Below are 27,202 nucleotides of genomic sequence, written 5' to 3'. Positions count from 1 at the left end.
AAGTATAAAAGTGAAATGGAGCAAACTAATTGTGAGATCCTAAGACGGGAAAGGGGGGCAACTAAATGGAAAGAGTGATACTATTTTTTTTGTAATAATTTTTTAGGAAACGAATAATTATATATCACTGAGCTTCACTAGAATCCAAAAACCTAGCAATTAGAAACGTGAAATTCAAAAAAGGAAAGAGGTAAACATCAACAATAAAGCTAGAATAGGCATGCTTCACTCTAATCTCTTATAAACCTATACATTAGAAATAATAAGTCGGTATTTCAATCCCACAATTAAAGATGATAAAGATGCATTTTCAGAGCTTAAACAAATCACTGGAGGATTACAAGCAAAGTTGACGTGCTGCACCTATTAAAGAACAAAGCCATATAAAAGACAACATGAAACACGAAGTTTACCACATGGTATAGACTTAAATGTGAACTTTCCATCTGCATCAGATACAGCATGACAGAGGGCTTTCCTATCCCCAGGACCATGACCAGCACCCTGGGGACATTCAACTTCCAGAACATCATCTGAATATAAATAAGTGTGGACTCCCAAGATTGGATTTCCCTAGAAGCAGACATAAGCATGCAATTATAAGATTGCAGAAGTTGATTAGACAAGAAACAAAGAAATTACAGAAATATTCAGAAAAGACATTCATAATAACTAAAAAAGCAATTATTACAACTGCTATGATACCACTTATACCTCAAGGTAGTAACATAGTTTTGAAGACAAGAGTCCAAACATCAATTAAAAAAGCAAAAGATTAACTTCTAATTTAGGAACATCTAGAAGTGCCAGAGAATAAATTATCTACCTGAGCTACGACATGTCCACGGATTTCATATCCGGCAACCGAAAAAATATCGCCAATGACACTGTTTTCAAATCCCACCTCAACCTGCATACGACAAGGACTTCAGTAAGTTTATTTCTGATCTCTTCTATCTGTAGGCTACTGGAAGCTATGTTACTCGGACTCTTTATTTTACCTCAAATACCCGTGTCGGACCCTCGACCCTCGGACATGGGTATGACACATGGACACTTCATTTTAGTTGAAAATCATAGAATTTTTTTCACAAAATAGCCGAATCGAACACTTGGACACGTACCCGTGTTGGACATGGATACCCGAGTCCGAGTAACATAGACTGGAAGTAAGGAATGGAAAACTGAACCAAATAATTAAGGAGGGAGCTTAATACCTCAGTAGAACCTCTAACTTCCACATTCAAATCAGGATGGGAAGCTCGTAATCTGTAACTCCCTGCTCCAGAGACACACATAATTTGAAATTGTGACTTAGTCAACATTGTCATTGTAGACAAAGAAAGTTTGTTCATTTAAATTTGTGTTTGAAGTCGTAGAGCAAGATGTCTTATAGTCAAGATGCTAAGAATAAGATCTAAAACATTCATCTCCAGCCACAAAAGAAGAGAGCTTTATGTTACTTAAATAAATGGAATAAATATAATTTTCATTTTTAAATGACCAGAAGATTCAATTCTGTGACTTTAAATCCTTCGACTTATAGCAATGACATAATAATAGAGGTTTCTAGAATATATGAAAAACTAAGAACCAACTTTAGTATAATTGAATTGGTCAAAATACAAAAAGGGATTTTTTTTTTTTTTTTTTTTTTGGTAGAGGAAATAGCAAAATGGATTTGGAAATAGCTTCAGAAAAAATGTCAGATTAAAATGAAGAGATTAATATGTAGAATAAAATAAATAAATAGAGAATAATCATAAAAAATAAAGAATAAATAAATAAATAAAAACTCTGTTCCACGTAAGTTTTGCATGGAAAAACCAAAATTATTGAAAAAACAAAAAGATGCACCTCCTTAATTGCAGATCTAAAATACACTCCCTCTGCTCTTTCTTAATGGTCATTGCAAGTTATCCACACATATTAAGAGCATGTTAGTCATCTTGTTGCTATTCAAACAGGGAGATTGTATTGCATTGGCATATTAAAATGAAAAGTAATAGAGCATTGTTGTGTAAAGAAAGAAAGAAAATAATGAATAAGTTACTTAAGTAAACAAATACCGGCGAATGGAGAGAATAGAGTCAGTAATCTTAAAGCTAAAAATAGTGTCAAGGATTTTCATGATAGTTAGTTGCAGATGAGTTATTGACATAGTGATTTCTACTAAACTACAATTTAGGAATAAAAGATTGGAGCACCACAACCACTACAATCAGTCTTTTATAAAACTCCCAAATCATCATCCACAAGAGATGTTATAATTCCTTCACGACAAACACATCTGCCAGTTGAATAGTTCACTCGAGTTGTTCATCTCATTAAGAGTTGCCAAACTTTTATGCAAAAAACTTCATTCACATAATAACATATCTCATTCATAAACTTCAATCTTTGCTAACTATAACTATTTAAAGAATAACTAAAACAAGTGCTTCTCCGACAAAAGGCCATTTAGTCGGCAATTACAATGTATATGATTCTCTTTAAATCCCCATAAGAATCAACACCCATAATGCAACATATTGCTAGAGCATCAGTAATATAGCATTACACAAGGTGAAACAATGTTCAGTTAGCAAGCCAATATTATAGCTTGAAAAGTGGATATTAAACATAGATAGCAATTGCAGAGAGAAAAAACACTACACATAGCTAGGAAAAGTACACACCTGGAATTACATTCTTGAAAGAGTAATCTCCCGTCGTTGATGTTGATACAGAGGAAATGAGATCATCTGTTGAAGATAGAAGCTCCACAACAACATTTGATGGACCTCCTTTTTTTAACCGGCAACTCTGACCACCAACAGCCCCTAGAACTCTTCCAGATAGGGAAAACCTAAGACAGGCCAAGAGAATCACTAAGAATTTCCAGCTAAACTCTTAGATAAGCTCATACATGCAAAAGAGAAGTACTAAAATAAACAGATGAAGACAACAATGTAACCAAAAAGGGACCAACCCTGTGAACCGAAAGTTGATATCTTCATTTGCATTGCATCCCCTATGGTCAATTGTTACAGGAACCTACAATTTGAAAGATGATTGTTAAAGAATCAACAAACAACAGAGAAACTGCTTCAACCAAAATTCACTTTAAATTAGATCAAAATTAGATAACCTTTTCTGGCTCCCATGCCCATCCTTTTGGCCCTCGGACCTTAATTATGAAGGATCCCTGCATGAAATGCGTACTATAAGAAGCAGAAAATATTAACTTACTTAGTGCTTTGATTTGGTCTTTTAGTCAGGTAGAAAGTCCTAGAAATATTAGACACTATGCCTCTGTTCTTTCACTTTATAAATACTTATTTCAAGAGATTATATTCCAATGAGGGCTACCCTAGTCCAATTTGCAACAACAAAATATTTAAACAAGTTTTGATGAGGTTTAGTGAGTTCAGATATATTAAGACAAATGCAATAAAGTTAATTTCAAGTGAAAATAACAAACCCTAAATCAGAATTATAGAAGGAAATTCCAACAAACATCCATATAGCTAACTTTCTCTTCTAAGAAACTTAGATGACAAGTTCAAACTTCAGATTAAATAACTAAATTAGCTGCCAACAATCTGCAAATCCTTAGATGTACCTTCAGCAATTACCAAAAGAGTACAAAATTTACCAAAAGAGTACAAAATTTACCAAATATGAACCAAATGTTTTTATTTTTCACCCCCTGACCCTCCGTTTTTCTTGTTACTATCACAAAATTGTTTTAAATTCACCTTATCATAAACAGGGATAAAATAGTAGCCATTAGGTGCACACTGAGTACTGTCCTTCACCAACCCATCCAGAGTTTGTAGCTCAACCTGAGAAGGCAAAACACATGAAGAATTTCCTATCAGGTCAATAATACACCATCAAAAGCTAAAAGATCACAACAAGAAGTCAAGTAAGCATTCATATAAGTATGAAACCTATAAAAATAGGTACCAAAAGGTAAATCTAGTAAAATCATAAAATTGAGAACATGAAAAGTATCATATTTCAAGATAAAGTCATTACTAATAGAAGCAAAAGCCCTGATCTATTTATGAACATTTGGGAACAAAAACACCAAATGTAGAAGCAAGAGTTCAAAACTACTCCCTCCGTATTTTATTACTTGCTCCCTCCGTATTTTATATCCATCATTCAAAATTCAGTACGTAGTTTGGAAAATCTTTGGAATTCCAATTCCATAATTATAAATTTAACTGTTTACTTCTGAAATAACAATAAATTGAACATCAGAAGCAAAATAAGAAACTAAAGATAGATCAATGATTTGATATTTGGGTAATAGTATTAATAAATCTCAAATTAAAGTTTTGGATCTTCATATGCGCTGACGCTGAATAAAGCTACCACCGACGAGGATGAATGTTTCGTTCCATATTAGATGCCTCCGTCCACGTGTTGAGTAGAGAAAAGATACCTACCTTTGGCATCTATAGCTACCTCTAGCGAAACAAGGAGCAATGGGTCCAGGTTGCATCTATGGTTGCCTCCACTAACTAAAGGAACGAGCCTTTTGTTCCAGCGACTGAAGATGGATGGCAGATTATTTTGGTGGAAATGGTGCATGAAGGAAAGAGAGAAGGGGTTTAGTAGAGGATATTGAAGGAGACAGTATACAATTTTGAAGACTAAGTCCGGAGAAAGAATCACGAATACGGGCCTTAATAGAAAGAGAACATAAGCAGCGAGAATTAATTTGATGGGATGATTGGCAGTTACACATTACATGGCGAAAAATCTATATATTATTAGAACTCAATAGCAAGGCATGCTATCCGCCACATGCACCATTACTGGGCAAATGATATGGCGTCATGTCATATAATTACTAATCATATTTGTTTCCTCACAAAAAAATAACAATTGTTTACATTAATACTTGAACTCGTGACCTTGTGATGGTTAGACCTTTAAGTTTTACCACCACTTTAACTTCACATATTATGTCAATTAAGTCATATTACAAAGAGTTAATCATGTTCATAAATATAATATATTTAATGTCCAACTCATGCATGTATGTTTATAACAACAATCTATAACAAGTTAAAAATAATAATACGACATTAAAATAATCTTTATCATTTGCTCATACATATAGTCATACAAACTAAGCTAAGCTATAGCTATTTAATAAATGCATCCCAAAAATGTATTGTAATTTCTAAGGTAATTTTTCCACATACTACATTGACTTTTATGAAATTATTTATTATTAGTAAAGAACTAAAATCCATTTTTCAACAAATTAAGTAAGCTAATATAAAATTCTGATTCCTAATGTTTGCAAAAAACAAAATGAGACGCCCGCGCAAGGACCTCAATTCTCATTAGGAGATCGAAACAAGGACCTATGGAAGTCGGGGCTACCCCGCTATATCGCAGTATATCTCATGGAAGGTTAAGTCTCTCAATCTTATGCAAAGACTTGAAGAAGTTTCTTTCAGTTTACTCTTCATTTCCCATTCTCTACCATAGAATTCGGCCTTCGGGGTCAACCCGGCGGCTTCTATGAGGAACGCAGCGAAAAGGAGGCTCGAAATTTACTTTTTTCTAAATATATCATCTCAAAACAAATGTAACCAATCTAAATTAATATTCACCTAATAGATGTTAATTTTCAAACTGCATACAATGACCCGGGGCAAATTTCAAATCCTTACTACTGAGCTATTTCAAAACTTATACCAAATTCTACATTAGAAATTCTAATCTTGGGTATCCAAACACTTGGGTTAGTCTAACATTAGCATTTCAAATGAAATCATAGTTCTCAAACACACCATGTATGTATTGCACATTTGCATATAATGCAATACATGGGACATGATTCAAGCTCTAATAAAAATCGTCAGCGCTACACATAAACATACTGTCGAATATCGGAATATCGCCTACTTAGCAATTTGTTTCGACTAAACATAAAAACAGATGGGATTTAAAGACTCAATCACAAACACCTCAATCCAGGTAAAACCCACACAATATATGCCAAAAACAAGTCAACAGAAAGAGCAGTCACAAATCAATACCGTGATATGTGAATAATCCAATTTCGCATTACTCGATTTCCTCGACTTAACCAAACTCGAACTCGCCTACAACAACAAAACTAAAATCAGTACTAAAAAACTCGAATTTTAGTGAAAACATCATCTAAAAAAATCGAAGTCAACTAACTGATCCAATTCGATTAACAGACCAAAAAATAATTACAATACATAGTTTAGCAACTAAGATTGAATAAATTCGCAATAGATTACCTCTATAAATCCGCCACATCCATGGATTGAATCAGCAAACACTGAAGTGGTATGAGCAAGTAGTAATAATGTGATCGAGAATGTAGTTGAGATTGAGAGGAGAGAGAAGAAGGGTTTCATTGCGGAAGATCTGCTAGGGTTTATGAGATGAGCTTCGATCCCGTTCCTTCTAACTCTCATCGCAATCTTGATGAGCAGCAGATCGGTCAGCTTATGCAGTGCAATGTGCAACCTCTTCCAAGAGCTTTTCTTCTTTTTCTCTCTTTATTTATTTTTCAACTTATGCTAGGTTTATTGGGAAATGATTTTGGCACACCCTTAAGTGATTTTGACACATCTCTATATAAGAACACAGTTTTCCATGCTCTTCTCACATAGGGGTCTGCCAAAATCAATAAAGGGTGTGCCAAAATCAATTTTCTTATTTTGTTTATCTAATACTAGGTTAGAACCCATGCGATGCATGGTTTATATAAAACCTATTTTTAATTTGTACATTTTAAAATAAATCACTATTGTACATGAATATAAAAAAGAATTACGTACATTTTGTAATTTTAAAATTTTTTATTTTCATCAAAATAATGATATAGTGATTAATGTTATCTAATTCATACTTCAATGTAGGAGGTCATATATTAGTGTACTATTCAAAATTGTTTAAATTTTCAAGGATAAACTGATAGGTATTAGTTGTAATGTAGAAGATTTAAATTTAAAAAAGTAAAATATGATAGCAAAAAAAAAATGACATCATCATTGCATTTAGGCGGGAAATTTTTTATGATAGAGGCCCACGTGTACAATAAAGACGTCAACAACTGTTTTAGTAATAGTTAATAGACTCGTATAAGAAAGTCTTTGGCAAAAGTGTGTATTGTGTAATTGGATCAGGCACCAATAAAATAATATTATACTCAAAACTAAAGCAAAAAGTAATTTAATAATTTCTAAATTGTTATGCAGGCAAAACGAGAACGAGGTATTTTTTTGGGAAGAGTTACCGCCATAAATGTGTGGATGTCATGTGTTTGGCAAATTTGATAGAAAAGGAAGAAAGTGAAAGTCCTAGAAATAATTCAATAATTGCAACTTAGGTTTCCAAATTAGGATTTGGTTTTGGTATAATCTATACTATGTAGTATGTATTAAAAGGTGTTTCAAATCAAGTCGACTTGCCATGTGGCACTTTCCAAAGCGTTTCGAATCAAGATTACATGTCATGTGGCACTTTCATGACTTTCTTTATTAACTATTATTCCATGTTATTATACACAAATTAAAAAAATTTAGAAACATGATTTTTATAAGAGCACACACAATGGTGAAGAAAAAAAAAATTTCCTCACCACTCTCTCTCTACCTTTCCCTCTCCTCCACATCAGATTTTTTATGAGGGAATTTTTTTTATCCCACTAATGAATAAATCAAAAATTTTCTCACCAATCTCTCTCTTACTTTTCCCCCTACCCCACCACATTTCTCTCTCTTATTTTATTTTTAACTTTTAGTAAAGTAATTTTTTTGTACATGAAAATGTCAATAACTAAATTGTGGTTATTTTTATTATTATGTAATTAAGTGATAATTATACAATAACGAGTTAGTTATTTATTTCTAATGACAAGATTTAATTTTTTTACTTTTAATAGGTGTTTTACAATTTTTTCAAATATTTTAACACCGAATAATTTGCAAATAAATTATGAAATGAACACATAATGAAATTAAAATTACACACATAATGTTAAACCAATACAACGGTACATCAGAGAAGAACATTGGTACAATCACAGAAATGCTAAAAGATTTCAAGGATTATTGTTGCCAAACTTTTGCCAAATGTGCTCTATCAAATCATTTGTAAGAGACTGATGAGTTCGTCTATCACGTAGAGCGTCCCTTTTCTCTAAGTAGTTGTTAATGTTGATCGGACGTCCGGTCTGGAACTGGAAGGGTTCATCATCATTGACAGTGGCACTTGTACTAGCTTGGTGTCTACGACATGGATTTTTAGAAGCTACATCTTTTTCGTAGTATCTTCTTATTACAAATGCGTTTTTATATGTATCTCGCTGATCCTCGACTATCATATTATGAATTATTATACAAGTCTTCATAATGTCAGCTAATATATCTTCATCGTAAGCGAGTGCTGGTTGTCGTATAATCGCAAACCTTGCTTGCAAAATTCCAAATGCACGTTCAACATCCTTTCGCGCACCAGCTTGCCGATCAGCAAAAAGTTTTTGCTTAGGAGTTTGAGGATGGGTAAATCCTTGGACGAAAGTATCCCAATTAGGATAAATACCATCAGTTATGTAGTACGCCAAGTTGTACTCATGGCCATTCACGGTAAACTTAACAGGAGGTGCCCGGCCTTGCAAAACATCATTAAAAACAGGGGAACGATATAGAACATTAAAATCATTACACGAACTTGGAATACCGAAAAAGGAATGCCAAATCCATAGATCTTCATCTGCAACTGCTTCCAAAATGAGGGTTGCGTTTTTGTTTCGTCCGCAGTATTGACCTTTCCATGCATTAGGGCAATTTTTCCACTCCCAATGCATGCAATCAATACTCCCAATCATGCCTGCAAATCCACGGTGTTCATTTCTATACAAGATCTTTCGTAGGTTTTCATCAGTCGGGCTTCGTAAATACTCAGCTTCATATTGTTTTATAACACCCTCACAGAACTTTGCAAGACATTTCCGTGCAGTTGTTTCACCCATTCTTAGGTACTCATCAACTGCATCTGGAGCAACCCCATACGCCAACATTCTCATTGTTGCAGTGCACTTTTGGAGTCCAGATAACCCTAATCGCCCCGCAGCATCTCGTCTTCTGACGAAAAATTGATCATTTTCCATCACCGTATTCACAATCTTGCAAAACAGAGGTCTCTTCATTCTAAACCTGCGCCGAAACTTATTTCCATTGTAAATTGGAGGGTCTGCGAAGTAGTCATTGACTAATTGGTTATGTCCTTCTTCTCGTTTCCTATCCATACGAACAACAACATTATCTTCTTCAGTATCAAGTTGTGTTTGAGGTGGTGGAGGTGGTGACAATATAGTTGGTAAGTGATTAACGACAAAGTCGTCAATAAGTGAGTTTAAATCTTCATTTTGGTCATTTGAAGAAGAACTTGAGCTTGTTGAGCTATTTCCAAACAACATTCTTTCTATTTTAATTAATTTTTGTGGAGGTTAGGGTTATGCATGATAATAACTGAAGCATATAGTCTTTATATAGAACCAAAATAAGCAACAAACACATTCAAGGTTATACAATCATGTGCTAGATATATGACTCGACAATGCCTTTACAGTAATCACTGTGATTGACAATTCAATAGCACTTAATTGTCATATATGAATGGACAACCCCATGCCATGACAGTCAATTAATTGTCATTTAGTGACTTGACAATTCAATGACACGTATTGACTGTGATAAGGTGACTATGATATTTCACTGATACAAGAAACTAGTACGTTGGGCCAATGTATACATTAAATAAATACTTCACATTAAATAATTTGAAAATTAAAACTTGACTAAACACTTGACATTACATAACCCTTAAATTAAAGACCTAATTTGAAAATGACAACAAACAATTAAAACACAAAGACTAAATGTAGAGTTATCACACTTAATTACTCATCAAAAAGTTCATCTAGTTGTTTTTGTTTAATCATCTCTTCCTTTGGGGTGAGCGATGTCTTAGACAAGAACATTTGTAACATGTCAAATTTATGCTTCAGCTTATCATACCGCATCTTCTCTTCTTGTAGCTGAATGTGTTTCTCCTCTAACTCTAATTGTCGTTGTTTCCTCATTTCCTTTTGCTTTTCAAACTCAAATTTTTGTTGTTTAACAGTTAACTCTGAACCTCGTTGATCGGTGTGAGCCTTGATCTGTTCCCTCATACTAATAACAGTTTCTTCTGTTGCGATCCCTTTGCCCTTTCTTTTTGCCTTTGCTTTCTTTACACCATCAGGGCGTGTTATACCTGCAGATTTGTAGCTACTACTTTCATCTCCTCTGCTTCTCTTACCACAATCACTGCTATTTTGAAGCTCAGTTTCCGCTTTATGCTCAGCATCAACTTTCTTTCGTTCTTCCTTATCCATAGCCCACCTTGTGAACTTTCTCCACTTTGGATATTTGTTCACCATTTCCCAAGCATTGAAACTTGAAGTTCCTAGGCCCTTTTTTGCATGACCTTCGAAAAAATTCATGAGCGTTTTTGATGATATCTTCATCGTTATATCCACTTTTGGATAATCCAGAAGCTTCATCTAATGCACTAGCCCAAGTGAGTAGGTCTCCAGCCATCCGTTTCCAATGACTCTCCAACATGTTCATATTTCTCTCCGGTAACTCAAATGGTCGAGCCCTTTGGGCCGCAGCATACGACTCATGAATACTTCTCCAAAGATCGGTAAATTTAATATCTTTACCAATAATCGAATCCGTGCAATGCTGAAAGTAGGCCGCAATTAAAGCTTCATCTTCTCTTATAGACCAATCACGATTGTTAGTTGCAATTGGAAGTGGCTGATTTGGCCTTACATGGAGTTGATGCGACAATATGGGTTCCGGAGGGGATTGAGGTGTATCCGGAACAATGTCCTCTTCATCTTCACTCACTTGACTGTTGCTTCCTTGATAAACTTGTGGAGATTGCTCATAATTTTGAGAGGAAGGAGGTGGTTGTTGTGTAGGAAAAATAGATATATTTCCTCCAAATCTCTCAAGAAGTTGAGAAATTTGTGGATGATTGACAAGAGAAGGATCAAAATCATTTAAATATTGTGAAAAATTGGTATTATTAGGATCCATTTTAGCAAACAAAACCACTAAACACTTGCTAATTTTAGATGGATTTAGAGAGAAAAATATGATTTTTTGAGGTGAATTAAAATATATCAAAATGGGTGTCATTTTATAGAGCAAAATAGTTGGTTTAATTATTTTATTTTTCTGTTAACTGAAAATTTAAAAAATAGCCGTTACAAACAAATAACGGTAAGAAATTCTGCCCAAAAAATGTGATTGGTTGATTTAAAGACCTTGCCACATGTCACTACTTGGGTGGCTATATTTAAAGCTTTTTTTTTTAAAAAAACAAAACAAAAAGGAATAAAGTTGACACTTGTCTAACTTTTTCCTTGTGGGGCCCGCATGAAGTTTTCCACAAACTTCCTCATGCTGAGATTATTTTCTCAGAAGTTTGTGATGTTTTTGGTGAATTTTCACCATTGGGATACATTTTTGGATTAAAAAAACTTTGAAGCAAGAATATAATCACCAATGGGACAACTCTAAGGGTCACCATTGAACTATGTCTTCATATGTGCAGTGTCTTTAATATCCAAAAAAAACTTACTACTTCGTATTGTAACACATGTCTTAATATGTATCTTTAATATCAGTCACAATAACTATAATACATCTAATATCTCGAGGCATCGCCCAGGCCCAAAAACTAGTTACTACCTCCGTTAATTGCTTGTTATATGCAACTTTGGAATATTTTATATCTCATAAATAATACCTCCAAAGTTGCAGATAATAATAATTAACGGAGGTAATATTTCAATTATTGCTAGTGTGAAGGGTTGATTATTTGATACAAATCACTCGGTTTATAACAATTTTGGTGTTTTTTGTACATAGCATTTGATAAAGCATTTTTGAAGTTTGCTTAACTTGCACAATTACTAGGTTTACTTTTGAATCCCTTGGTGTGTTGTTTGTGTTTTGTTTGCATATAGGGCCTAAAGTCGTGAAACAAAATATGAGTGTGTATAGGTACCAGACTTGTTGAGTGCTAGATCTTATCATGTTCATTAATTATACAAACTAAAAAAAATGGTGTGAGCTGAACTTTATTACTTTCTAAATTGATATGGTATTTAATATACACTCAATGCTCTTATAATTTCTGATTTGATGAGAATTCTTTTGTCTTTTTCATGTAAAGTTGAACCCCCTACAATAAAATTGTTTAATAGCCTTACTTGAACTTTTATAGGAAGCATGAATGAATTAGCATTTTTGATGAGTTATTAATAGTACATAAATGCCTTAATAATTAAATGGAAACTTAAGTGATAATGTTCTTATATTTCATTCATGTACATGTGATGTTAGGATAATGGGGATGGTAGTCTTGCGAATTTGGACCTTAATCATGTTGTGATTTTGGACTCTGATAAGGAGGGTAGTCCCTTGTTACACTCAAAATTAAAATTTCTTAACTAATGTTGACTTTGACATTTGACCAAGACAAGCTGACTTTATAAAAGAATTATTCTTTGAGAATGACATGGCCCAAAGATAAAAAAAAAAAAAAAAAAGGTAGATAAATATCAAGATATGATACTAGACCGGTTCAAGCAGTTAAGAGCATTTAAGTTCAATAGGAACTGGCGCCAAGAATTGTAACAATCTAGCGGTTATTGGAGTTAGTGGGATGAAATGTTCTATATTTGCCTATAAATAGAAGGAAACATAAGGAAACATCCAAGGAAGATACATAAGCAAATTAATCAACAAAAGCATTTCATTTTCTTTAAGCTTTCTGCTTAGTTTAGCTTTCTTAGTTTTCCCTTGGGGTAGTAGCCAAGCGATAGGTTAGGCTTTTAGAACGTATAAAAGATCAAATGTTCTTTCAATTATAGCCTTGACTTGTACAGTACAATTGTAGCCTTGACTTCATCTCTCGACGGAAAACATTTGCATTTTGTGTCATATGTTCATTTGTTCGTTTCTTTAGCAATCTAAATTGTTTAACTTCTTTGAGAATAACTTCTTTACTATTTTTTTGGGTTACGTTAGCGAGGTTATCAATCTTTTAAAACCAGTAACAATAGGGGTGGTAGTAGTTCGACCACTACAATCTTGTTTTTTTTTTAGTTTGATGTTTTCCTGCTTTTTCTAGTTTTTTTTTTATTAAGCAAGGGTTTCGGTATTTTTTATACTCTTAGATTATCCCTCCTTCTTAATGCCTTGTGCTTATAAATTTAAATGATGATTATGATGAAAATTGCTACCTTTGCTACTAATAATTTGTTGGAACAAAATTTGGAGGAACGAATAAGAGGGACCAGATATTTCTTCTAGGCACGTATCATAGCCGCTTTCCTAATAGTTTATTATCGACCCTCTACGAAACAACGGGGCTAACACGATATAACTATTGGGATACAAAGAAGAGACAATTGATTTTGGTTGTTTATCAAAATCAATCTACAAGAAGTTTGTGAATAAGTGTTTGTAAAACCAATTAAGAGAAATTACTATAGATAAATTCTCTCAAAAGAAGCAAGTTAAATGATAATCTCTTTTCTCATCCTTTTTCCCTACATATATGTCATACAAACCCCTATTTATAGAGTTTATATGAATAGTAGTTAACATCCAACGGATATGTCCGTTCACAAAGCAATACGCTCAAAACTGGCAAAAACCGTCAGTTTTGAACTCCGCCCGGTCAGACCGGGCAATTAAGCCCTACCGGGCGCGAGCACCACTTTTGTAAAACATGTAAAAACTGACAAACCCCCTTCGCCCTGACAGACCGGGCAAAGGAGCCCTACCGGGTGTGAGCAACATCTCAATGAAATTGAGAATAATTGACAATTTTTACTCGTGCTCGCCCTACATGGCAAGATTGCCCTGGCAGCCAGGGTGAAGCACAAATATGTCAATTTTGCCTTGTTTTGTCACTTTTATACATCTTGCTTTGTTATACCTCTAAGTATAATCATTATACTAATCCTCCTCAACACCTAGCATAATATAAACTTCATATATGAACTCATAAGCACATTTATCTATAAATGTTCCAACATAATTGCCACCGGAATATCTATAATCAAGCCAAGGTCTTGTAGCAGGAGAGTAATTTATGCTTTAAGGAAGATGACTTTATTGATGCTGGGACAAAGTATGATAGAGGGCTAAAATTTCTATGTTTTGGTTACTAAGAAATGGATATGATAATGTTATACTATGGAATATTACTATTACTCTAAAATTAAATTTTACAGCTTGTGCTCTAAAGGTCTGTGATTTTGTTCAAACTAAGGAGCAATCATGCTTGATAGTAGCAATGTCAAAGCTCTTTATAGAAGAGCCTTAGTTGAAATCAGGATGTACCAACTAGAAGAGGTCGTTGAGGATCTTGGCAAGGCAGTTAGGGTTGTGCCTAAAAACAAGGACATTCTTCGTGAGATGGAGAAAGTAAAAGGCCTAATTTTCAAGTCTAGCAAGCTCAATGGCAGATCGAGGAATACGAAGGAGTCCATTTTGACTCAATCCAAGTACAATAAAAAGGGGAATATCAATTAGTCGTCAGCTAGCCTAGTGTGTAAATGACCATCTTGCACTTACGAGCATAGTGGTGTTACAAGCTCGCATGTCACTGATGTTGCTAGTGATATGGTAGTTGAAAGCACTATTCCCACTGAAAATGCTTATGCTTGTTTGGAAACTAAGGATGAAGGATCAAGCAACACTCTTGTCAATCAGCAATTAAGACATGCTAAGGACAAGGGATAGGGGAAAACCCATGTTTTCTCCAATAGAATGCATAAAAGTCAGTCCCTAAAGATCTCTGATTTGTCTTTCTCGAAACTCTCGCAAGGGAAGACTTTGAGTTTTTCCAACAGTACGTTGTACTGTATCATGGCGGATGACTGTACGAATGAAGAACATGACTATACAAGTTAGGTATTTTTGAAATTTACAAGACAAAGGGCCCCAAAGGTCCAAAAACCTTGTCCATGCCTACTAGGAAGACGAGTCTAGTTGGGAGGAGATGCGACAAAAAGACCCGAAAGTAAAAGGTCAAGATATCTCCTGATTCTGAAGCGATCAACGAATCATATTGGTGGGGCCTAGCACTACTGCTATCGAGAAGAAAGACGAGCCTATTTCTCCATGTCTAGCTGACAATTGCGATGAAGGTTCAAGTATAGAGGAGGGGAGTGAAGTTCCTACGAGAGGCTCTCTTACCACTGACGTTGCTAAAGTGGAATCCGTAGGCTCTAATGAAGATGACCTTATGGCTCTTAAACCCAACCAAGAGCAATCTTATCCTACACCATTTACTAGAGGTGCTCAAACTTAGCCCGGTCCATAGGCTCGACCCGACTCGATTTTGGGCGGGTTTTGCCCGAAAATTTATTTTTCTAGGCGGGTTTGGGAATGCGTTTTTACACATATTTAGTTAATTTTTTAAACCCGACCCGAAAATGGCCTAAAAAGCCCACACGGCCTATTTTGGGCGGGTTTAGGCACAAAAATTCCGACCCGAAGCTTGCTCGGACCCAGCCCAACTTGAGAAGTGGGCTTGTTTTTTTTATGGCTTTGGCCTAGCCCGCTCAATGATCACCTTACCATTTACTTACGTGTTCTTTGCCAAGTCAAGGAAGCATAGTCATCTTCCGTATTTATATCGTTCAACAAGTTATGAAAGTTGTATCCCCTCTCCCCGATATAGTTCTTGTGTCAGTTTAGTAAGAGAGCTAAACTCTCTTGTTTATCTTGTAATCTCAAGTCTATTGGGAGTTAGCCTCCTTTTCTGCCCGTTGTCAAAAAAAAAAAAAAAAAAAAATCAGATATAATCTATCCAAAACCAAATTGAACATGACTCAACTAAAATCTAATCCAAATGACTTAATTGCAACCTCTAAGCAACTTGTTCTATTCTAGGATTGCACATCAAGTGAACAGTTATATCAATCAGGAAGATTAAACCATAATTCGGGCCTAATTGGGGCAATAGACCTTATTAGACCAACAGTACATTACTTTATACAGATAAAACTTGCGAGGAACCCAAAAATGGCTTATTGTTGTGAGAGTAAAAAACATAGATAAATTTTACAGGTCAGAATTTTACAGGTTAGAATTTTACAGGTTAGAATTTTACAGGTTAGAATTTTCTTATCCTAAAATAGTCACTGTATCAGAAACTATTCCTAATCAAAAGATATCACGCGCTCTTTGCTTTGTTTTCTTAATCTTCATGTTACTTGCTGTTATAAGCTTGTAATCAGAAGATGGCATTTCACTGAATTTACCAAAGCGTCGCTCATAGAAATTCCAAATTTCCCACCTGATAACAGCAGCACACGAAAGAAACAATTCCAATCAGTGTCTTTGAACACCCGCTTGGGAATAAGAAAACTATAATCCCTCGATTGGGAAAAAGAATGAGTACCAGTATGCCAAGAATTGATATGGCTCGTATCTTCTATACATCTCTTCAACAACTTTTTGAATGTTCTGGACAGTGGTGGTTTTCCCATGAACCTGCAGTAAGGAAAAAGTTGAGATTAATAGATACCTGTAAATCAACAGCAGGAGTAGGTGAGTAGAAGCTAAAGGAGCTGTGCCTGTTTCAGATGCCTAATAGTTTCAGAATCACTTGGTACAACATTATAAAACCCTAAGCACATCAGCACATTCGCACGTGTGAATGGACCATAACCCTCAATCTCTTTCAGCTTCTCATCCACTTTACTGTAGTTGGTCAAGCTAGCCTCCTCGCAGAGCTCTTCAAGTTGGTCAAGTTGGATCCTTCCCTCAATAACACCCTGTGCAAGTTTTGATACACGACCAGCTCTGTACCCGAGACCACAACGCTGTGCTAGATACTTCTCATCTAAGCAAGCTAATTCTATTGGGCTAGGAAAGTTTCCTATGGACATCACTATTTCTTCAGAAGCAACTCCAGAACTTTCAATAAGACCAAGACCAAGACCAAGAGTAGATGACTCAGAAATTTCATCTCTAGTTGATGAGCCAAGAGTTGTTGCCACATTTCCCTCAACCTGAATCCCATTTGCTGTATGGGCAGCATTTACCTTTGCAGTTACAGAATCATTGGAATCATACACAGCACCTGCATTTTCCTTGCTTACAATATCATTCATTTTGCGCTTTCTCACTGACTCTTTTACTGCTGGTGTTCCTGGAGCAAAGCTTTCAGGCCTGTTTGTAGCAATTTCTGATTTTGTATCACCAAGAGAATTCACAGATACTGTGGATGAACAACGCTGCAGTTCCAGCTGAAGATCGCAAAGAGCTTTAGCCATGCTTAGGGTTCTAGGCCACCTACAAGGAGTAGGGAAGCTTAATGTAAAATGTAAATAACTCTCAATAAAAACAAGATATACAACTAGACATCTGTCACACTGATATTTGATTTCAAGAGAACAGAAATACAGAATGTAGATAATTCTATGATAAGGTGTCGATCACATTCTGTATCAGCATGGAGTATTTATTGGGAAATCTCAATATGCTACTGTACTTCATTTCATGGTAGTAGCATAACTGAGATGCAGTTTTCAGTAGCTCTACAAAACACAGGGGCTATGTGATAACAGCTCAATAGAAGAAACAGTCGATGCCTAGCAAAAATGGAGTATCAATTAAAAAAAAAAAATAATAATAATAAATAAATAAAAAAACTGAATCATTTATAGGAAATAAGTGGTCATAGACTCATAGATGGGCTGGTCAGTTCTGCTAGATCATATTAAAAAACGAGTTAGCCACTAAGAGCAAAAAGTCAGTTCACTCAGTTGTAAATTGAATGATAATACTCACTTTATCCCATTTGATAGTCCACTTTAGTTGAATGCATTTTCATATAGTCGATCATCTTTCACAAAATACACTATGCTATAACTTTGCCTGAATTCCAAACAAATGTATGAAATTCCCTTGCCATTTTTGTAATAGTTAATAAAAATACTCCATAATTTACCAAATATGGAATCACAAAACAGTGAGTCAACCTATCTAAAACACCTTAAAATGGAAAGTAAATAAAATTTTGAGCCACAGACGGAGTAACTCTACAGACATTTAGCAAGAAAATGGACCATATATCTCCGATTATTGGCCCAACTCCTATTTGAACTTGCAATTAATAATGATTTGGTTCACTGCCTAGGGAATAAACCTTAAAAATGATAATCACTCACATCTGCATACATTGAAATTTGGACAAACCTGTTAACCTTGCTCATAATTAGAAGCATCTAAGCACGATTAGATGGGTGCAATGAATCGGAATACTACAAGTCTACAACTAGGGGTGTTAACGACCTAAGCCTACTCGGCTCAAGAGTCAAGATTCGATTCGATCAAAGCTCGGTATAAGCTCGACTCGAGTAGCTCGGGTCCGGCTCGAGATCTTAACGAGCCAAGCTTGCGCTATCCTTGGTTCGACTCAAAAGCTCATGAGCAAGCTCAAGTTTTTTTTTTCTTTGTAAAATATTATTTTTTGTAATAAATTAACTATTAGCATAAACTTTTCTTCATTTTTAAGGCTTAGGGACAAAAATTAATCAACAAAACTTTAGTGTTCTCGACTTTTGTGTTCTCGCTAAGTGTTGGAGCTTTCGTTGATGATTTTTATAAAAGAACCAAAAAAAAAAGAAGAGAAAAAAAGTAGTCCCGCATTGAAAAATAGAAGCAAGTAATATAATATAAGAGTTATAAAAGACTTTTTGATTGTCTTAGAAACAATGACTATGGGCACCATATGGGCCTTGGTTGATTCGACTAAATACTAAAGTCTAGTTCTAATATGATTAAAAAAAAAATAATAAATAATAAATAAATAATAATAATAATAATAATAATAATAATAATAAATTAAAATTTTACTTTATCTAAATTTTGTTTGGCTTGACAAGCCTTGATCGAACTTTAAACCGAACCGAATAGATCCAAGCCAAGTCGAGCTTATAGTAGTCTCAAGCTCGAAGCTCGTCGAGCCATTCCTTGTTCTTATTCTTAAACGAGTTCCCGAGCCGGGCTCCGGCTCCGCGCACCTGCTGACACCTTTCGAAGCACGTCTCGCAGCTAAGGGAGAAGGGGACCTGTCTTGCTTTCTCAAGCCAATCCTACGTCCGGGGCTCGTTCCGGGGAACTACTACGGACGAAAAGAAGGGGAGACAGCCTGAAAAAACAAGCTCGACGAAAAATCAAGCTCGAGCTGAGCCTACCTGAGCCAGCTTATTAACACCCCTATTTACAACCTTCCCATGTGGCCACCTGATTGGTTGCCCTCATTTCCACTACTAGTAATTTAGGACACTTAGAAAACTTATTCTTTGAATAAGAACTTGCTACTTTTGGCAAACAACACTACAGCCAACAACTCAGCGCACTAGAGAATATTACAGGCTATAATTCTCTTTTCAATCTTAAACTCATATGTTGCCAATCATCTATTACATAATTTTAACTATCTAAAACTTCACCATGGATGGCATGAAGTAGTGACACATCTATCTCCAAAGCATTACCAATAATATAATACCTTTCCTATACAAAATGGGTGGCTTATTAGTGTAATATCTTGGTATAATCTACACAAAATAGCTAACTTTTAGGGTGGCTAGAGGACCAGAGGTTGAAAAGATGGCAGTATTGATACAAGGTTGGATGGTGTGTTTAAAGTTTCTAAGCAATCATTAATAAGTCACTTCAATCATAATTATTCATCACAAATCAGCATGAACTATTTTTTACAAAAATCTATCACTGAAGACTTGATGACTATAATAAGCATAGAGCCGTAATGCTATTCAAATAATTGATCACTTGAACAAGATGACAAACTACAAGGTTCTAGGCACACTAAGCATCAGATGGAAAAATTCGATTATAAACAAGAAACCAGAGGAGATAGTCACACATATTCATTGTTTTTAATCGATATAATCAAATCCATGACCGAAGAAAAAGGGGAGAACCATGCTACACAAGTAACATTGATAATGTTAACAAGAAGAAATGACAAGAAAGGGAGGCACAAAAAAAAAAAAAAAAAAAAAAAAGAGGATTGCCTTAACCATATCTTCAAACAAAATAAAAATTACAAAATAAAAATAAAAATTTGAATGTAAAATATAAAAATTAAGAGAGGAGAAAGAAACATACTGACAATTGCAAAAGAGGATTGCCTTAACCATATCTTCAAACAAAGTGGGTGACCTAAAAACCCTACCAAAACCCATCATTTTAGCTTCACAATGCAATTCATGGAATTCCCTAACTTTTCTCTCTTCTTTCTCCGACAATCTCAGCATTCTCCGCACTTGACACACAACAGCTTCCTTCTCTTTTGGAGAGAGACACGGCACGCCGTAGACTCGGACGAGGACTGTGTCACGGCACTGCCCGGAGGATATGCGGACGAGGACGGAGGCAGCGACGGCGGAGGAGGAGGAGAGAGAAAGATGGAGGGGTCGGAAGAGGGATTTAGTAAGTGGGTCCCAATGGTTGGGTGCCATGAGGAAGAGGCCATGGCTGCAAACTGCGGTTTCAAGGTTGAAGGTTGAGGAGGATTCTTGTAATGGTATGTGTATGTCGTAGTAGATTGATGGGGTTTTGGGGGTGGAATTTGTAGGATTGTTATTGTTGATGTTGTGTTCTTGGTGGTTGGGGTTTTTAAGAGGTTTGGACATTTTTGTTGAGTTTTTTTGGTTTCGAATGCATAATAGATTAATAGATTACATTAATAAAGTCCAAGATTATCATGGATTCTTTCCAAAAAAAAAAAAAAAAAAAAAAAAAATTAAGGGAAAATAATTTAAGGGCATAAATGTCCGCACACTTTTCTAAATAGTTCGAAGTAGTTAAATAAATAAACAAAAGACAATCAAACATTAATGAAGGCAAAAAAAAAAAAAGTGGTAAACATAGGGGTGGTAATTCGGGTCAGTAGGTCGGATTCGGGTCAGTTTTCGGGTTATGCTTAGAAATAATAAAAAATAGTGTAAAACTTAATATTATTACGAAATATGAAGTTTTGGTCAAATCAGGTCGAATTCGGGTTATTCGGGTTCAGATCAGGTCAGTTACGGGTTTCTCTCAGTAATTTCAAGTCGGGTTAGGGATTGCTAGCCCTAGGTAGACCTGATCAAGTATTGCCCGGCCTGTCGTGTAATCCCCCGTATTTTTAAATATTTTATAAATGAAAATTTATTTTATTTATAATATTTATTTGTTATTTTTCATGATTTAATTTCAAAAGTTTTAAATTATTAATCTGGGTCGAAAATTATTTGAATAAATTATTTTATGCACCTTTATTCTACAATTTATGTCCAATCACACAACCCTAACCCATTTGTTTACTTAATCGACCCATTATTTTTATGAGGCTCAATCTTTCTTTTTACCCTACAATAATTCTCTCCTATAAATACCCCATGAATCTCCAAAAATTTCCCACACAAAAAGGTTAGTCTTATTTTCATCCTCCTTTAATTCATTATTTTGCTTAATGTTAATTTAATTGTTTTGGGTTTTGATTTTAGTATAAAGATTATATTTTTAGTATCAAATTATATTTTAATGGTATAAAGATTATAAATTTCAGATTATATTTATGTTATAAATTTTATATTTTATGAATTATAAACCTAGGGTTTCAATTTATTGAAAATCATGATTTTAGGGTTTTTATGAACAATTGATTTAGGCCTTTTATAGTAATGATGTTTTGAAATTTTGGTGATTATAACTACCGATTAGTTTAACTTAATTCCATATTATTTTGAACACATAGATTCGTGTTTTAATTTTTAGATTTTCGTTCGTTAATATTAATCCCGTTTTAATCCCGATCAGATTCTAAACTCATCCGATTTTGATAAAAAAAAAGTAGTGTTTTTTATGTGGAAACAACGTTTTAAGAGAGACTCACTACCTATGGTATTGAGCACCACCCTCTCTTGGCCAAATTCAGCCTCTAAATATGATTTTCGGGCAGTTTTTGATTTTAACGAAGTTTTTTTATACTTAAAATATTATCCTTGAGTTTGATTAATAAAATTAATTATGTTTAAAGTTAATTAAGCATAAATATATGTTTTTATTGAAGTTTTAAGTGTTGTAAATAGTTTCTAAGTACTACTTTTGATATTTTATAAAGAGGGTTTAATCACCCATTAAAAAGGGAGATTTTTTGGGGTTTTTATATAATTTTCAGATTTTTATTAGACTTTGAACTTGCTGTAATTTCATGTATAAGAGTGTATTTTAAGGTTTTTATGAAGAAAAATTTAAAGAACTATATATAAGCCTTTAATTTTAACTAAAGGGATGGAAGGTTTTAAATTGGTGTTTGATTTGGATTTTGAATGTTTTAAAGTAAGTTAGTATTGCTGTAAATTTGATTGATTGGGTATTGATTGAGATGTTATTATTTGGCTTAGGAGAGGAGTTTATTGAAGGTGATTTCTAGTTAGTAAAGTGGCATACCAATTTGTTTACTCAAGGTACGTACAAGTTACGAAACCTTTCTTTTAGGTGCATGTTTAAGGACGACGGATCGAGAACTTAGTATCATGTATAGGCATGATTGAGTTAAATTGTTTGGTTATACATTGTGAATTTCGTATGACGTGCACTATTTTATATTGCAAGTATTATTTGTGCTCTAATTATGCAAGGTGCGCTTAGAGGCAAAGATATATGATTGGTGTAATGATTAATTTATTACTCATTCATGATTATGCAAGCAGGATGAGTAAAGGAAGAATTTAAGTCTTCTAAGACGAACTTGAGGTTTTGGGGTGCCTTATGCACTCAAGGTGTTTATACACCGAGGTAGTAAAGGAATAAATAATAAATGTTGCTTGCCACTAATAAATCAAGAATTGAAATTGAAAAGTTGTTTTACTTGATTGAATTGATATTGGATTGATTGTATTGCTATGCATATGAGTCAACACCAAGTCTAAACCTGTAAATCACGTAAAGTGCAAGATGGATGAGCAATAAAACTCTGGATTGGTGCACTTCTGGAGTAATGACAATCAGGGGTTGGGGTACATGGGGTATTAGCCGTGTACTTTTCTCGAGGTCGTTTGATCTACGAGTCTCTTATTTCAAATATTCTTCAAAACTAGGAGTTAGGTGAGATCTCATACTAACTACGGTCACGGAGTCGCACCCGTGATCGTTGGATGTTTATTGATGTTTCCGAAAGGAGGCATGGGGTTTTTCTTTTATTGATGTTCCAAATGGAGCATGGGTTGGACAACCTTGTCTATTGCGTAATCCAATGAATAAAAATAATGATTTACCTATTATTAATTAATGGAGTCTTAGTAATATAAATAGTTGAGTCGTTTGTTGAGTCTATAATTTAATGATGCATGATGATTGATTATTAGTAGCATGTTATGGATTTCTTAATTTATTTTGTAGCTTGTATATATGTACTCAGCTTTGCTGATTGCGTGCTTTGTGTGTCTTTCTTTGGTCATGGCCTTCGCCTTTCAATGACCCTGTGACGATCCAATTTTTACACTTGTAATATTGGGGAGCAGAATTACCACAGGTTCTTACACATGCAGCATTCATCAGGGTTGTGGGATCTTGAGTAGAGAGTTGGTTGTTTGCATTTTATTTCTTTTGCAAGTTTGAATTTATTTTAATTCGATTTTATTCAACACTATTTCTTTTGGGTTTGAATTTATTTGAACACTGAATTTAATCACTTACTACTTTTATTGGGTTTTGAATAAGGGCCTTAATGGTTCCAAGTTGTATGACTTAATTTGGTTTCATTCGTTGGTTTTGAAACTTATTTATAACTGATTTAGTTTTTCCGCTGCTATTTTATGATAAAGCCTTAACGTTTGAACACGTGGCGGTAGCACGCTTGTAATTCTCTTGAATATTGTTCAGGGTCCTCACAGGTTTAAAGAGAGAATTATTGGGGTGTTACATGTCGGCCCGACCCGGAATTTACCCGGGTTTGGGCAAAAATTTTAGGCCCGAAATACGGGTTTGGGCAAGGAGATAGAGGCCCGAAAAAATCTGGACGGGTCTGGTCATCAGCGCTAGCCCGCGGGCTGGTCTGACCTGGCCTGAAAATGCCTCGTGTCCTTTACCTACCCCTGACTACAGTTGTACACTTGTAGTCTTGTACATCATGCTTTGATGTTAAAAAAAACACAACAAAAAGGTTCTTGTCAAAAAAAAAAAGTCAGTAAGTCTAACAAAGTAAAAGTGCAAAACCCTGCCTTTATCATCTCCTTTCCTTCTCACTTCCCAAGTTCCCAGCTGTCACTCACTCACTCTCCCTCTTCTTACTCTTTTTTTTTATATATTTTTTATTTTTTATTTTCCTTTCCTCCTATGCAAAATTTTTGAAGGAAAAAACGTAAAAAATTTATCAAATTAAATAATTATAGCTATTGTGAATCTTTGTAACACCCTAGAAATTCCTTCCTTTAAAAAAAATACCTATTTTACTCTTTAAAATACGATTTAGGAATATCTAAGACATTACCGCCACCGTGAGAACGGCTAAGGCAATTATCAAAGACACACAGCGGAAGACTTAAATCAAAATCATTCAAAACGAGTCAACTTAAAAGTCAACCAAACGAAAGTAAAGTTAAAACCAAAGTCAAACGAAGTCAAATAAAATCAACCTACAGCTTGGAACCATTGAAGACCCTTATCAAAACCAATTAAATTACGAAAAACTTTGCGTTAGTCTCATAAGCATAACATAATATAATATTTGAAAGCAATAAACCACATCTCAACTAATAGAAACTAGCATGATTCGCTCTTCACTCATGCCCCGTCATGAATATGCTTCAACACCTGAAAAGATTATCTCCACTTGTCCCCACTACTCTCCATTAAAAATGGGTCATCATAGGGCCAAGATAAAGACATGACCAAACACACAACACACACAATCAGCAAAGCTGAGTACATAAGCGTAAATAAACACACTAACATGCTTTTACCTATCAACACACACTTACCTCAATGCACCTGTTTACAAGCACACAACAATCAACGAGACACTTTAACTAGTCACTAAATAATTCATTTAGCGTTGATTACGCATAGAACGGGTTTCCTCCTAAACCTCCCTCAATAAATTGAGGTTAACTGACACGAGAGCTAACCGTGCCAGCAACACCTATGCCACACATTGGTGGCGGAATTCCAGCGCATAATAATAATAAAAAGGAATATACAGCGTCCTGTACTCCATTAGAAGTTATGGTTAAATATAAAACCCCATAACTCCCCACATTGTTCATACTCAAGGTATATACGTTCCAAGAGTTTTGGTGCGTAATCTCTTTCACTTTACGTTAGTTACATATTATTAGACTTGGTGATGACCCTTAAAGCATAACAATTCAATCATCAATAATAATTCAATCAATCAAACATACCAATTTAATTCTTGAATATTTAGTGACCACATAATATTTAATGTTGAACCCTTTTTAATTCTACCTCAGTGTCAAAGACACCTTAAACGCATAAAGCGCCAAAAATCCTATCCCTCGGTGTTAAAAACACCTTAAGTGCACAAAGGCACCAACATACAATTTATTCCTTGTGTACATAGACACTTATGTAGCTCCTTCCTCATGCTTAAAGCATCAATAAAAATTATATGAACCCTAATAAAATTCCTTTTCAATATTCCAATCCAAATTAAACAATTAGTTTAATTAAACATGCTCTTTATCATGCCATAAATAAATATGTGGTTCATAAATAATATTCCAAACTATTATTTTCCATTCAATAATCCATCACAAATAAATCATGCTTCATAATCCAATCACCAATAACATCCAAATCATAATTTTCATTCCAAACCTAGCATGATATTACTTGTAATCAATCAAACACATTTAGCATGCTACTACATCAACATAATTATGCTAAGTACGCGAACGTACCTCAATAAAGCCCTTAAAGTGGCCGAAAACACTACAACAATTCCCGAATCAAGTCTCCTACATAAAGGGACAATAATACTAAATTAATTACCCTTGTATACACAATTTCCAGCAACTTAAATTCTCTTAAAACTACTTTAAATAAACTGAAAATTATAATAAACCTTTAATTAAACACCTCTTTAATAGGTAATTAAACCCTTTTCATAAAACCACAATTCCACTACTCTAATTAAAATTCCAGCAATATAACTTCATCAAAACTCCCTTTGAAACTTTGTTCAAACATACTATTATGCCCAATAAATCAATAAAATCATTAGGTAAACAAAAGCCCCAAATCAAATTATATAAGAACCCTAAAAATCAACACTTTAATAATTAAAAACCCTAACTTTTAATACTTTATAAAATCTGAAAATTTAACACTTTATAATCTAAAATTTATGCTCTTTATTTGTCAAAACACAATCATACCATATACTAATATAATCTATAAATCAAAATTCAAAACCCAAAGTATATAAATTGTATAAAATAAAACAAGATAAAAGAGGAGAGAGAAGGGAGGAAGAACCGCGTGGGTTAGCCGCGGTGGCTGGGCGGTGGGAACGCCGGTGGCCGGAGGTGGCCGGCATCAGTGGCGGCGGTGGGGTCCGGTGAGGCAGCAACGTTGAGTTGCTAAGCGTGAGTTCTCACGCATGAAAACTCCCAGGGAAAGAAAAGCAAGGAAAAAAAATAAGAAAAGAAAGAAAGAAGAAAAAAAAATAAAAGAAAAGGAAAAGAAAGGAAAAATAAAGAAAAAGAAAAGGGGAAATTGTTTACCTTGACCATTTGACTTTTTGTGTGGGAAATTTTGGGGATTGAAGAAGTATTTTATAGAGTAGGGTAGATTTGAGATATTTGGGCCTCATAAAAGATAATAGGAGGGAGAAATAATTGGCCCAAATAAATAAAAGAATGATTGGGCTTGTTGTAAATATAATTTGTAATTTGGTAAAGTGAGTATAAATCAAATTTAAAACTCAATTTATTTAAATTCCACAATTAAAAATAAGTTGACCCAAGATATATATATTTTATAAACGAATAATTGATATAATACGTAAAAATATGGGGTATTAC

At 34.5% G+C, this 27,202-nt stretch overlaps 2 protein-coding genes and 1 long non-coding RNA gene across 3 annotated transcripts in view; all 3 read right to left on the bottom strand.

The window, feature by feature from the left end:
- The window catches only part of LOC145601116 (uncharacterized), a 28,583-nt gene extending 22,076 nt beyond the window's left edge, over positions 1-6,507 (bottom strand). Inside the window, exons 1-9 of the mRNA XM_081657058.1 lie at positions 6,282-6,507; positions 6,051-6,116; positions 3,741-3,827; positions 3,131-3,187; positions 2,972-3,036; positions 2,679-2,848; positions 1,218-1,279; positions 827-910; positions 414-573 (exon numbers count right to left, since the gene is read on the bottom strand). Coding sequence (XP_081513184.1) covers positions 414-573; positions 827-910; positions 1,218-1,279; positions 2,679-2,848; positions 2,972-3,036; positions 3,131-3,187; positions 3,741-3,827; positions 6,051-6,116; positions 6,282-6,461 — 931 coding nt within the window. The 5' untranslated portion in view covers positions 6,462-6,507. The remainder of the gene's footprint in view (positions 1-413; positions 574-826; positions 911-1,217; positions 1,280-2,678; positions 2,849-2,971; positions 3,037-3,130; positions 3,188-3,740; positions 3,828-6,050; positions 6,117-6,281) is intronic.
- A 9,603-nt stretch (positions 6,508-16,110) lies between these two features.
- On the bottom strand, positions 16,111-20,925 carry LOC145602383 (uncharacterized). The gene is made up of 4 exons (XM_081658577.1): positions 20,277-20,925; positions 16,709-17,429; positions 16,534-16,625; positions 16,111-16,428 (listed from the first exon to the last, which is right to left on the bottom strand). The coding sequence occupies exons 1-4, from the start codon at positions 20,801-20,803 to the stop codon at positions 16,296-16,298; spliced, it is 1,473 nt and encodes a 490-aa protein (XP_081514703.1). The 5' UTR covers positions 20,804-20,925; the 3' UTR covers positions 16,111-16,295.
- Positions 20,926-24,690: 3,765 nt separating this feature from the next.
- LOC145602824 (uncharacterized) lies at positions 24,691-26,926 on the bottom strand. The gene is made up of 3 exons (XR_014104623.1): positions 26,655-26,926; positions 26,078-26,134; positions 24,691-24,996 (listed from the first exon to the last, which is right to left on the bottom strand). It is a non-coding gene; the product is annotated as an uncharacterized LOC145602824 (long non-coding RNA).
- Positions 26,927-27,202: the final 276 nt, after the last annotated feature.

The sequence above is a fragment of the Chenopodium album genome, chromosome 21 (genome assembly GCF_948465745.1).
Source record: "Chenopodium album chromosome 21, dcCheAlbu1.1, whole genome shotgun sequence".
Lineage (NCBI taxonomy): Eukaryota > Viridiplantae > Streptophyta > Magnoliopsida > Caryophyllales > Amaranthaceae > Chenopodium > Chenopodium album.
This window is presented reverse-complemented; position numbering and strand designations above follow the sequence as displayed.